This window comes from Hemiscyllium ocellatum, chromosome 13 (genome assembly GCF_020745735.1).
Source record: "Hemiscyllium ocellatum isolate sHemOce1 chromosome 13, sHemOce1.pat.X.cur, whole genome shotgun sequence".
In the NCBI taxonomy this organism is placed as follows: Eukaryota; Metazoa; Chordata; class Chondrichthyes; order Orectolobiformes; family Hemiscylliidae; genus Hemiscyllium; species Hemiscyllium ocellatum.
In genome coordinates this window covers 59469201-59483434 of record NC_083413.1, presented here as the reverse complement: position 1 = coordinate 59483434, position 14234 = coordinate 59469201, and the positions used below count along the sequence as shown (strand labels likewise).

Here is a 14234-nt window from a genome sequence, read left to right as displayed (position 1 = left end):
AATGTATGGTTATCCACTTTGGTGGCAAGAACAGAAAGGCAGATTACTACCTAAATGGAATCAATTTAGGTAAAGGGGCAGTACAAAGAGATCTGGATGTTCTTGTACATCAGTCAATAAAGGTAAGCATGCAGATACAGCAGGTAGTGAAGAAGGCTAATAGCATGCTGGCCTTCATAACAAGAGGGATTGAGTATAGAAGCAAATAGGTTCTTCTGGAGCTGTATAGGGCCCTGGTGAGACCACACCTGGAGTACTGTGTGCAATTCTGGTCTCCAAATTTGAGGAAAGACATTCTGGCTATTGAGGGAGTGCAGCGTAGGTTCACGAGGCCAATTCCTGGAATCGCGGGACAACCTTACGCTGAAAGACTGGAGCGACTGGGCTTGTATACCCTTGAGTTTAGAAGATTGAGAGGGGATCTGATTGAGACATATAAGATTATTAAAGGATTGAACACTCTGGAGGCAGGAAACATGATTCCGCTGATGGGGGAGTGCTGAACCAGAGGACACAGCTTAAAAATATATGGTAGACCATTTAGGACAGAGATGAGGAGAAACTTCTTCACCCAGAGAGTGGTGGCTGTGTGGAATGCTCTGCCCCAGAGGGCAGTGGAGGCCCAGTCTCTGGATTAATTTAAGAAAGAACTGGATAGAGCTCTCAAGGATAGTGGAATCAAGGGTTATGGAGATAAGGCAGGAACCGGATACTGATTAAGGATGATCAGCCATGATCATATTGAATGGTAGTGCAGGCTCGAAGGGCAGAATGGCCTACTCCTGCACCTATTGTCTATTGTCTTATCAGGATTCCTGATAAAGGGCTTTTGCCCTAAACGTCAATTTTCCTGCTCCTCAGATGCTGTCCTTACCTCATGTGCTTTTCCAGCATCACTCTAATCTAGACTCTGATTTCCAGTGTCTGCAGTACTCACTTCCACCTGGATGTGCTCACCACTGCCAGGACTGAGAGATATTTGCCACCATGCTTAAAGCCCAGCTCCAAAGCATTTTGGGCCATGAACTGCCTTTTGCAGTCTAGTTCTCCTGAGGAGAAATCTAGAAAGGCAGGCCAGCTCCTTGATCTATTAACAGGTGGTGCTGGTGGTCACCGTGATAGAAGGAAGGTTACTGCTTATTCCTGCTGGCAAGGGGAAAGAGACCATGCCAGCAGGCTCAGCCAGCCTGGACTAAGGTAGTAGCACAGGTAAATGCAGCATGGCCATGGAAATGCAATACACAGTGCAAGGGAAAGTTCATGATTTTCGCAGAATCATAGAATCCCTATAGTGCTGAAAGAAGCCACTCAGCCCATCGAGTCTGCACTAACCCTCCAAAGAGTCTCTCACCCTCTCCCTGTCACTCGACACGTATTATATAGTTAGCCCACCTAGCCAGTACTATCCTGGATATTATGGGAGAATTTAGCATGACAAATCCACCTAACCTGCTAATCTTTAGACTGTGGGAGGAAACCAGAGCACTCACACCTGGAAGTGAACCTAGGTCCCTGCTGCTGTGAGGCAGCAGTGCTAACCACTGAACCACAATGCTGCCCAAGAGAAAAAGAAACAGAGTGAACACTTGGAGTCATCTGCTCTGAAGGAAAATCATACCAGATTCAAGATATTAACTGTTCCTCACTCCACCAATGCTGCCAATCCTGTTAAGCTTCTCAAGCATTCAGTGTTTGTTTCAAATTTCCAGCATCTACAAAACTTTGCTTTTATTTGGATAAAGAGTGAACTGGTTACCTTTCTGTCCACCTTTAGATAATTCATATTCAACATTTACACAGATTTAGATAAATTTGAAAATTGGATGCATGGTATATTTCGTATGATAAGATCTTTGAGGAAACATTAAGTTCATTACCTCTTCTCTCTGAACATCCATGTTCCAAACTACAATACCTCCATCAGCAGCACAGGAAATCAGCTGCCGTGTTAGTTGCAAGTAGCAGAGAGATTGCACTTTGTCACTGTAAACAAATCAGAAATTTGTTAAACATAAGAGTCCCATTACTAAAATATGCATCTATTGAATTCAGCTACAGCATTTTTATCAAAATGCTTTTGGCAGAGTCAAACAGGCATCATCGGATAGGCTAAAGAATTTCCACCGAATAACTTATCTTAATTTAAGGTTATTTATTCTTCATTCAATGGTTTAACAATATTTCACGCAGACTTTGATCCCTTTGATGCAGAGGGTATACCATTGCTAACTATGTAATGTAGAGATTTCTGCAATCAAGCTATTAGTTTGATGGATCAAAGTGAGATTAGATTAGATTAGATTACTTACGGTGTGGAAACAGGACCTTTGGCCCAACAAGTCCACACCGACCCTCCGAAGAGCAACCCACCTAGATCCACTCCCCTGCATTTACCCTTTCACCTAACACTACAGGTACTTAGCATGGCCAATTCACCTAACCTGCGCATCATTTGGACTGTGGGAAGAAACCGGAGCAACCAGAGGAAACCCACACAGAGATGGGGGGAATGTGCAAATTGAACCCGGGTCCCTGACGCTGAGAGGCAGCAGTGCTAACCACTGTGCCACCGTGCCGCCCTGATGTTTGTGCATAGGTACAACTCTGAATGTGTACACAAAATATATAAAGATTGGATCTTTTCTCTAAGTTAAAATATCCAAACAAATTTAGTTAGTTAGAAATACAAAAGATGATTCAACTGTGCTGTGCCGCATAATATCAAACAGCAACACACAGCCTCATTCCTGATGAAGGGCTTTTGCCCAAAACATGGATTTTCGTGCTCCTCGGATGCTGCTTGACCGCTGTGCTTTTCCAGCACCACACTCTCAACTCAAACCTCCAGAATCTGCAGTCCTCACTTTCACCACTGTTCATAACATGTTAGTTTTCACAGTAACTTGTCCTGATCATATGTAATCAGTTCCACAAAAAAAGAAAGTCCTCAATTGAAAAAATTAATTCATTACATTTTAGTTTGACTTGAAGAAAGATTTAGCCAACATAACATCAATTTACATAAACCTACATCTAACAAACTTCAAAATGTAGCTACAACCATTTTTGATTTTAATAGATTAAACTTTGAAAACATAATTGTGCACATAATTCTACACACACTGATTTTTAGAGCCAATATTTTAAGAACTAGCAGCAGTTATGAGAATTATTTACATCTTCAATAATATAAGTCAATCTAAGCTAAATCAAGGTGAAATCGAGGAGAAATGCAACTTAAATATGTACAGCAGGTTCAGAGTTGAACACTGGGAGGGTGCAGAGCACATTGTGGCCTGTAGCTCAATGTCCAATTGGACTCATACAACGTCTGTAAGCTAGATAAACAGCCTGTCTGTCGGAAATATGGCCACTTTGTGGGCAACTTACAACTGTTGCTGACTCCAATGCACGGAGCTGGCACAACAGAATGCTCAAAACTATAAAAAGTAGCATTTTCAAAAAGATATACTTGCAAGGAGCAACAGAAACTCATTCCTGATGAAGGGCTCTGGCCCGAAACGTCGAATTTCCTGTTCCTTGGATGCTGCCTAACCTGCTGTGCTTTAACCAGCAACACATTTTCAGCATTAGAAACTCACACAAGTTTATGTGCTGATCTGAATAAGGGTGAAGAGGAGTTGGTGCTGATGGTGATAGTTGGGGCCGGGTGTGGTGGAGAAGGTGGGCGCAGAAGGAGGAAAAGCCTTTATACCCAGGAGGATGGTGGAGGGTTAAGGCAGGAAACCTCAGAATCTTTAAAACAGGTATTTTGTTGGGCATTTGAAGTGTCATAACATTAAAGGCTATGGACCTCATGCAGGAATTGCACGCAATATTCCAACAGTGGCCTAACCGATGTCCTGTACAGCTGCAACATGACCTCTCAACTCCTGTACTCAATACTCTGACCAATAAAGGAAAACATACCAAACGCCTTCTTCACCACCCTATCTACCTGCGACACCACTTTCAAGGATCTATGAACCTGCACTCCAAGGTCTTTGTTCAGCAACACTCTGTAGGACCTTACCATTAAGTGTAAAAATCCTGCTAAGATTTGCTTTCCCAAAATGCAGCAACTCGCATTTATCTGAATTAAACTTCATCTGCCACTTCTCAGCCCCTTGGCCCATCTGGTCAAGATCCTGTTGTAATCTGAGGTAACTACATCTCCAATTTGGGTATCATCTGCAAAATTACGAACTGTACCTCTTATCCTCGCATCCAAATCGTTTATATAAATGACAAAAAGTAGAGGGCCCAGCACCAATCCTTGTAGCACTCCACTGGTCACAGGCTTCGAGTCTGAAAAACAACCCTCCACCACCACCCTCTGTCTTCTACCCCTGAGAAAGTTCTGTATCCAAATGGCTGGTTCTCCCTGTATTCCATGAGATCTAACCTTGCTAATCAGTCTCCCATGGGGAACCTTGTCGAACGCTTTACTGAAGTCCATATAGATCATATCTACTCCTCTGCCCTCATCAATCTTCTTTGTTACTTCTTCAAAAAACTCAATCAAGTTTGTGAGACATGATTTCCCACGCACAAAGCCATGTTGACTATCCCGAATCAGTCCTTGCCTTTCCAAATACATGTATATCCTGCCCCTCAGGATTCCCTCCAACAACTTGCCCACCACTGAGGTCAGGCTCACCGGTCTATAGTTCCCTGGCTTGTCTTTACCGCCCTTCTTAAACAGTCACACCACGTTTGTCAACCTCCAGTCTTCCGGCACTTCACCTGTGACTATCGATGATACAAATATCTCAGCAAGAGGTCCAGCAATCACTTCTCTAGCTTCCCACAGAGTTCTCAGGTACACCTGATCAGGTCCTGGGGATTTATCCACCTTTAACCGTTTCAAGACATCCAGCACTTCCACCTCTGTAATCTGGACATTTTGCAAGATGTCACCGTCTATTTCCCTATAATCTATATTTTCCATATCCTTTTCCACAGTAAATACTGATGCAAAATATTCATTTAGTATCTCCCCATTTTCTGTGGCTCCACACAAAAGCCACCTTGCTGATCTTTGAGGGGCCCTATTCTCTCCCTAGTTACTTTTTTGTCCTTAATATATTTGTAAAAACCCTTTGGATTCTCCTTAATTGTTTGCCAAAGCTATCTCATGTCCCCGTTTTGCCCTCCTGATTTTCCTCTTAAGTATACTCCTACTTTCTTTATACTCTAAGGATTCACTCGATCTATCCTGTCTATACCTGACATATGCTTCCTTCTTTTTCTTAACCAAACCCTCAATTTCTTTAGTCATCTAGCATTCCCTATACCTACCAGCCTTCCCTTTCACTCTGACAGGAATATACTTTCTCTGGATTCTTGCTATCTCATTTCTGAAGGCTTCCCATTTTCCAGTCGTCCCTTTACCTGCGAACATCTGCCTCCAATCAGCTTTCGAAAGTTCTTGCCTAATATTATCAAATTGGCCTTTCTCCAATTTAGGACTTCAACTTTTAGATCTGGTCTATCCTTTTCCATCATTATTTTAAAACAAATAGAATTATGGTCACTGGCCCCAAAGTGCTCCCCCACTGACACCTCAGTCACCTGCCCTTCCTTATTTCCCAAGAGTAAGTCAAGTTTTGCACCTTCTCTAGTAGGTACATCCACACACTGAATCAGAAAATTCCTCTCCATCTAAATCTTTAACACTATGGCAGTCCCAGGCGATATTTGGAAAGTTAAAATCCCCTACCATAACTACCCTATTATTCTTACAGATAGCTGAGATCTCCTTACAAGTTTGTTTCTCAATTTCTCGCTGACTATTGGGGGGGTCTATAATACAATCCCAATAAGGTGATCATCCCTTTCTTATTTCTCATTCCACCCAAGTAATTCCCTGGATGTATTTCCAGGAATATCCTTCCTCAGCTGTAATGCTATCCCTTATCAAAAATGCCACTCCCCCTCCTCTTTAGCCTCCCTTTCTATCCTTCCTGTAGCATTTGTATCCTGGAACATTAAGCTGCCAGTCCTGCCCATCCCTGAGCCATGTTTCCGTAATAGCTAAGATATCCCAGTCCCATGTTCCTAACCACATCCTGAATTCATCTGCCTTCCCTGTTATGCCCCTTGCATTGAAATAAATGCAGTTTAATTTATTAGTCCTACCTTGTCCCTGCCTGCCTTGACTGTTTCACTCACGTCTGTTCTCAGCTGTACCAGTCACAGACTGATCTCTTTTCTCACCATCTCCCTGGGCCCCACCCCTCCACCTTCCTAGTTTAAATCCTCCCAAGCAGTTCTAGCAAATTTCCCTGCCAGTACATTAGTCCCCTTCCAATTTAGGTGCAATCCGTCCTTCTTGTACAGGTCACTTCTACCCCAAAAGAGATTCCAATGATTCAAAAATGTGAATCCTTCTCCCATTCACCAGCTCCTCAGCCATGCATTCATCTGCTCTATCCTCCTTTTCCTACCCTCACTAGCTCGTAGCACTGGGAGTAATCCAGATATTACTACCCTTGAGGACCTCCTTTTTAAATTTCTACCTAACTCTCTGTAATCTCCCTACAGAGTCTCAATCTTTTCCCTTCTTATGTTGTTGGTTCCAATGTGGACAATGACCTCAAGCTGCACCCCCCCCCCCCCCCCACCATGAAAACATTCTGCACCCTCTCTGAGACATCCTTGATCCTGGCTCCAGAGAAACAACACACCATTCTGCTTTTTCTCTGCTGGCCACAGAAACGTCTGTCTGTACCTCGGAATACAGAATCCCCTAACACAATTGATCTCTTGGAAGCCGACGTACCCTCGTTTGCATTAGAGCCAGTCTCAATACCAGAAACTTGGCTGTTCGTGCTACGTTCCCCTGAGAATCCATCACCCCTTACATTTTCCAAAACAGCATACCTATTTGAAATGGATATATCCACAAAAGACTCCTGCTCTAGTTGCCTCCTGTCTTACCCTTCCTGGAGTTAACGCATCTATGTGACTGTATCTGAGACTTCCCCCACCCCCTTCCATAACTGCCATCCATCACATACTGTTGCTGTTGCAAATTCCTCATCGCTTCTATTCGTTTCTCCAACCGATCCACTTGATCTGATAAGATTCATAGCCAACAGCATTTATGGCAGATATAATCCGCAGTAACCTTTAAACTTTCTTTAAACTCCCACATCTGACGAAGTACATATCACTGCAAAGGCCATTTTTGCTCCTTACAATCTACAGACCCAGAAAATAACACTGTCTTATTCCGCTACAAACACTGCCCCAGGTTAAAATATAAGCCATGGCTATTAATTTAGGTTTAATCAAGAGACTTATCTCCAAAAACACAAAATCAAGAAAGAATCCACTGTACCCACTACTGCAGCCTCTCTCTTGGACAGACTTAAAACAATTAACTTGTCTAATTCTGTGCTGTGAACTTCGCCCAACAGTTCCTCCAAGATTAGTTGTGAATTTCACTGTTTGTTAATTTTCCCAGATGCACGCCGATGTCCAGCGATACACAAATTCAAACAGCAAAGGCATTAACTGTGCAGGTCCTCTCTCTCTCTCTCTCCTCACCATGAGCTTCCTGTGTCTGCTCTTCTCCCTTTTAAACTGCTGTTGTTTTGACTTTTTCTTTCCTCAAGTTCCAAAACAATGCAGTAGCATTTAAAACAGTAATTGCTGCTCCTAGAATTCGAGAAAATCACCTCCAACACCTAAAATACCTCAAAATAAAAAAGGAGCAGCTCTTACAGCCAGCAATTTTTCCCGTCCTCCATCTTGGATTACCCAGAATCCTCTTTCTTAATAATGGTCTTGGACTAAAATGCAAGCCCACTGTTTTTACTTTCATATGTTTGCAAATCAATTGTGTTTGTCTAACATTTATTTTTATTTAACAATTCAAAAACTTGGAATGTCTAGTTATCTTGGATCAAGTCAGAAGTCACACTATCCCAGGTTATAGAGCAACTGGTTTATTTGAAATCACAAGCTTTCAAAACACTGCCCCTTCACCTGATGAAGGAGGAGAGCTCTGAAAGCTTGTGATTTCAAATCAATCAGTTGGAGTATAACCTGGTATCATGTGACTTCTGACTTTGTTCATCCCACTGGCACCTCCACATAACTTGGATGGCCAGATAGTTACTTCAGCAACGTAGACTGGAGTTGCACATCAGGAGCACATGGAACCCCTGACACAGCAGACTCCAGGTGAATCCCTGGGAAATTAAACTTATGATAGGCACACCATTGCTGGACCAGGCAATCCTCTGATACAAAGCGATACTCTGCCAGCCACCAGCCTGACCCTGGCCCCACACACATTAGACACTATGCACCTTCAAACTATCTATGCACTCGTACATTCAGCTGGCATCCTATCCATCTAGCACCTTGCTCACCTCACAGACCTGGGTGAGAGGATTAGTGTAATGACCTCTCCGGTTTGGCACCCCACATTTACATGATCTACTTAGCCTTTCACAGAAGCTATCAAAGTGGCTGGCTGTGCTGTTGGACATTTAAGTCTCATAACAGCAATTAACCGCTGCAAAAAAGTGCTTCTACAAAGATTGTCTTCACATCTGGTTTCCTGGAGAGGATTGCAACAGATGCCCCCTAGACAGCAATCTCCAGCACAAAGGCCTTGTCTTTTGATTTTTTAGGTTTTTAAAAACTGTGCACTGCAACAAGAAAGTCCTTTTAATCCTCAGAAATTTACCAGGATGGCTGCATAATTTGACAGCAAGGAAGTGGTTACCCATTGAGAACGGTTTTGTGGTTATGGGTTCCCACAATATACAGATGATCAAGAGCCAAGGAATTACTTAAGTGAAGTATGGTTCTCAGCTAAGTGAGCAGTTTGGAGTTGGAAACGGGTTAGAGAGACACAGGCACACAGAGAAAGAGAGATAGAAATGTGTGCTGCTATTCTCCCCAGGATAAGATGCCTCTTCTCAGCGTTTAACTTAAAGAAAAGCAGTTACTTTTCCTCCTGCAGCTACGGTGAGCTGTGACTTTGGAATGGATTGGTCAGAGACATTTTCGGATGAAGCATTCTGTACTTCTTTCAAGCCAGTGAAAGGCTCCACAGAAAGATAACTGAACATCAAAAGGTCTGGCTGGCTGAAGGAGGATCAGCTCAATACTGAAATCAAGAAGCAAGAGCATGGAACTAACTTTGCAAGTTTCTGTACTGCCACATCAGCACACTGTCAATGATTCTGGAGGATTCTAACCCTGGATTGATGGACTTTTGTCACTAGGCAATAACAGTTTTTCTTCTTTCTACTATCCTTTCTCTCTAACGAACAGAATTAAACCCTCCATGAACCACAATCTAAAATGAAGTTTAAAACATCCATGTCTATTCTTTATTAACTCCACAATCTAGAAATACAAATCAAATTTAAAGCTTTGCATCAGCCTTTCACTTTAGAATCAACATTTCCAAATAATAATATATTCAGAACACTCACCACTAAGTTTAGTACTAAATGATATATATTTTAAAAATACTCTTTGTAACAATATCCAACATGAAAAGTACTGGTCCAGTTTAACAGAGGTTAAATTCTTTGGTTCAAAGTGATCAAATTAGGACAGAAACAATTGTATGATTGTGCATTTTCATTGGAAAAAAAACTGAGAGAAGTTGTTTCCTGAAGAACAAACTGAAAGTTGCATTTAAAGATCACTGATATTTGGTTTTAAGATTTGATTCTAGAAAAATTAGTCTTGCAAAGTTCTTGCTTGGTAATTTGCTTTTATAGATTCTACCCAATGCAATGAGTCAAAACTAACAGCATCATTATTATTTAAACATTACTTGGGTAGCAGATATTATTAAAATATGAAAAGTATGTGTGTTTTTTGGTGCCCTGAAGATTAATAGTTGGGTTGTAGCAGGTGTAATCTACTCTGAAGAGGAAAAAAAATGCCACATTTAAGAAATGTGAATAATTTTGGTTAATTTACCTTCATAATCATATCAATTATATTTTCTAAATATCCAAAAACAGACATCCATTGAAGGTTGATATCATGCAATCAGGACAGATGCAAGAATACCAACTTTCAGAAGGGAACAAAGGTTTATACTGCATGAGAATGTACCTCACTTAGGCTCACTAAGTATTTGGTTGCTACATGGATGCCAAAATGGGTTGCTGTGGTGATTGTACCAGGGAACAATTAATCCACAGCTATTGCTTAAGGTCAAATTGGTTGAGTTGTGCCATTAGGACTGCATGAACAGTAGAGAAAGTAAGGACTGCAGATGCTGGAGATCAGAGCTGAAAATATGTTGCTGGAAAAGTGCAGCAGGACAGGCAGCATCCAAGGAGCAGGAGAATCTCCTGCTCCTTAGATGCTGCCTGACCTGCATGAACAGTGTCCAAACTACTGATGGAGTGTGTCAAACAGCACATCATTTCAGCGATTGAAAACAGGCAGAGTACTAACTTTACTCAGTGTTTGTCTATCACATGTGGCACAGCATCCAACTTCAGATCTAATTCTGCTATTGCATTGCATTTACTCCAAAAATCCCAAAATGTGCTGAGAATTAAATTGGTTGTTCATTTAGGACTACCAGTTGGGTTGATAATGTACCTCACTTAGGCTCACTATAAGTTATATACATTCATATGCAATGTCCAGTCCCCTGCAGAGAAAAAAGGAGCTTACCCAGGCACAGTAGTATTCCCATGAAAGAAAAGCTAGAATTGTCCCACAGAGAGGGTACACTTTCAATAACAACGTGAATTTAAAATGTGAAACACAAAAGGTTTGCTATTTTATTGTTTTCATCATGCAATGGAACATAATGGGCTTAATGGTCTCCATCTGTGCAATATAATTTTACGATTTGAGGAAAAAATGACTGCATTTGAAATGATGCCTAGTTATTAAAAGATAGGAGGAGGGACTGTATAAGGAAGGGACAAACTGTCCACATTTAGACAGATAAGGCCCAAATCAATGTCATTGCACAAGGAACAACAATCAATTGATTTATTTTTCTTCTGACAACCATTCCTTGTTAAACAGCCTCACCAGACCTGAACAACATGTTTGTAGATCCTAAGATTATGGTGACTGTTAGTGCTGATCCATAAATAAATCACCCATTTAAAAATACAAGATGCCAAGGTTTGTGGGCTGGAAGAAGAGGTGGATCATAGTGGTGCAGAAAAAGTAAACAGATTTAAAAATGGAACAGTAAGAAGGACATGAAAGAGATGAGCTTAATGTCAGACCGATTAGGAATTTGGCAGGAACTGTTGGAGAGTGACTAGCTTTTTCCAGTCTACTTTGAGACGGGCAAGCTAAGAGGCGGTTGAAAGATTTTGTTCATCTTTTTTTTTTTAAAAATGAAGGCTAAAAATATCATATTCTGTCAAACCAGCTAGCTGCAGAAAGTAAATAAATCGAGGTATCACAGAATTATTCAACAACTATTATGCCTCAAAAATGTAGAGAAAAACCTCAAAGTGCTTTAAATAAAAAGTACAAAAAACATTAAGGCAATGGAGAAAGGATCAGCAGTGAACCAAAGCTTGGAGAGAGGTGAATTTAAAAGATGGCATAGAGTGTGAAGAGGTCAGAATCAGAAGACAGATGAACTAACCTAAAATTGTTATGTGCATTAATATTTGCTGTTCAGGATTTGTCATTCTGACGTATGGATAATAGGGGAGACAGTGAGAATGCTACTGCCACTGGATTAGACAGATGGTGAAATCTGAATTCAACAAAATCTGGAATTAAAAGCTGTCTTAATGGCCTAACTGTGTAATGATTGTCATTAAAACCCATCTGTCCCCTTTTAGGGTAGGAAATCTGCCATCATTCCTTGGTGTGGTCTACACACAAGACCAGAGCCACAACACTGCAGTTGACCCCAAAATGGCCGAAACAGCGATTTGGCTGAAAGGCAGTGAGCGTGCCTCGAAGGAACGTTTTTTGTTTATGGAGTAGCTAAACGTAATTCTGTTGAGGAGAGAGCGAGAGCGAGAGCGGGGGAACGAGAGCGGGGGAACGAGAAAAAAAAAAGAGAAAAAAAAGAGAAAAAAAAAAGAAAGAGAGAGACAGAGAGAAAGAGCCCCACACAGTGACAGAGAGCGAGACAGTGACAGAGAGCGAGAGACAGAGACAGAGAGACACTAAAATTCAAATCAAAGCTAATTTGGAATGTTAACTCATTAACACATGACAGCAGTTATCAACGTTTTAAGACTGACCTTTGAAATAGTGAGAGATAATAGAGAAGTTTTCAGTAAAAGGGTGGGACGGTAGCATGAATATGACTCATCACTTACTGATGACCCTGAAGCAATATAGTCCTGCCTTTCATCCCACCAATGTCCCACATGATAATGCTGTGGTCAGATGCTCCAGAGAACAGCAGTCGGTGGATAGGATCCCACCAAAGAGATCCAATACTGCCTGTTAAGAGTGAAGAGAAAAGGAGTGATTCAAAGGCAAATGAGCTAGCATAAAATATAAAATGATGTAGCAAAAATATCTGTCACTGCATTCATCAACACAATACACATTATTTTATTCAGGTTAAGGTTATGTGGCGAGGGAACTGGATGCATTAATGCATGAAAATGGAACCCACTTCCACAGAGGCTTCCAAATCAAGCATCCCACGACAGCACAGGATATTTATTCATATTAAATACAAACTTGTTTTTAAAAAGACGAAAATGTCAACCAGTCCAAGTGGGGGACAACCTCAGTTATCAAAGGAAATAATGCGTAGAAATTCTGGATAGTGGGATCATAAGCTTCAAGTGCTCTCTCAGAATAGAAGTGGTGCCAAGGGCTAGAACATTGCAATCACATCAAGCATTTATGCAGCTTCTTAATATAGCAGAGCATCACAAGACACTTCCCAACACTGAGACCTAACAAAATTTAACAAAAAACACTAAAGGGGATATTAAGTCAGCTGACCATATGCTTTGCCATTCACTGAGATTATGGCTCATTAAGCATGAATTTTGCTGAAAATTGCACATTTTGGACAAAGCTTCAAGTCTTGCACTCTTAGGACACTTAGCAAGAAAATTCTGTTCGCCAGGGTGCTGTACAGAGACACACGGGGAAAACCAGTCAAAGACATGCTCCTGAAATGAGATCACAGAATCCCTACATACAGTGGAAAAACAGACGATTTAGCTCAACAAGTCCACACTGACCCTCTGAAGAGTATAGAAACACTATTGGCAGTTTAGCAGGGCCAATACACCCAACCAGGAGGCTGCAGGGGGACGGGGTACCAAACGCTGACAGGGGCTAGGAATGCTCAGCGACATGCAGAGGAAACCCACTTGTGAACTGAGACTGACCGGAGTCTGGGTACTGCTTCGTACCAACCATATTCTGCAGAAAAAGAAAGAAAGAGGAAGTAATGCAAAAGCCTTATTTGGACTGGGCGCAACAAGGTAATGTTACTAGCTCCATGGTCCAGAGCCAATGAAGTAAAGACATGCAAAAAGCAAATGAGCCTGAGCCAGCGGAGAAAAAGACACCACGACTCGAGAGAGATAAAGGAAAAGGTGAGAAGACGATCTTGGAGACTCACCATTGCAGAAATAAAACCCTACTTCAGGGACATGGAGATGTGGGGAAAGAGAGCATACGCAGCGTCAGCTCTCCTCAATAGCAGCAAAACTGTTATCCTAATCAGATACGGTGACTGCTCGGGAGTGTCAGGGGACTCAAGTGGGTATATGAATAGGTTTTTAATGTGGGAAAATATATAAGGTCTAATTTGTAACAGAACACATTAGAAATAAGTGCACAGTTTAACACATTCATAAAGGAATTGTAAAGTTTAAGGTTTGACTTTTCTCTCTGTACACACCAGCAGCTACAGTCAGCAAATGCTGAACTCACACAGCAGCTGGTGGCTGCCTGACTCAAACAGGCATCAACAATACCCAAGTAAAAGAAAACCAAAACCTTTATTGCAATATGAATATTAAAAAGTACTATCTGCTTGCAAGTGGACTATGGATTGACAGACATGATTCAGAGGATGCATCAGTTTAATTGTGATCGACAGTTTTAAAAAAAAAAGCAACAACCAATTTCTGGTCCTTTCACAGGGCAATTTCTCACCAGATTCAACCTGCCTGGCTTAACATTTATAAAAAAAAAACTTGGCAGTTAATGCTCAGTCATCATCTAACTGGTGCATTCCTAATGTTAATACCACTACCAAATGAGTAATCTCT

At 41.4% G+C, this 14234-nt stretch overlaps 1 protein-coding gene across 1 annotated transcript in view; it reads right to left on the bottom strand.

Moving 5' to 3' along the window:
• The window catches only part of wdfy1 (WD repeat and FYVE domain containing 1), an 83262-nt gene that overhangs the window by 25168 nt on the left and 43860 nt on the right, over positions 1-14234 (bottom strand). Inside the window, exons 7-8 of the mRNA XM_060834859.1 lie at positions 12306-12432; positions 1878-1983 (exon numbers count right to left, since the gene is read on the bottom strand). Coding sequence (XP_060690842.1) covers positions 1878-1983; positions 12306-12432 — 233 coding nt within the window. The remainder of the gene's footprint in view (positions 1-1877; positions 1984-12305; positions 12433-14234) is intronic.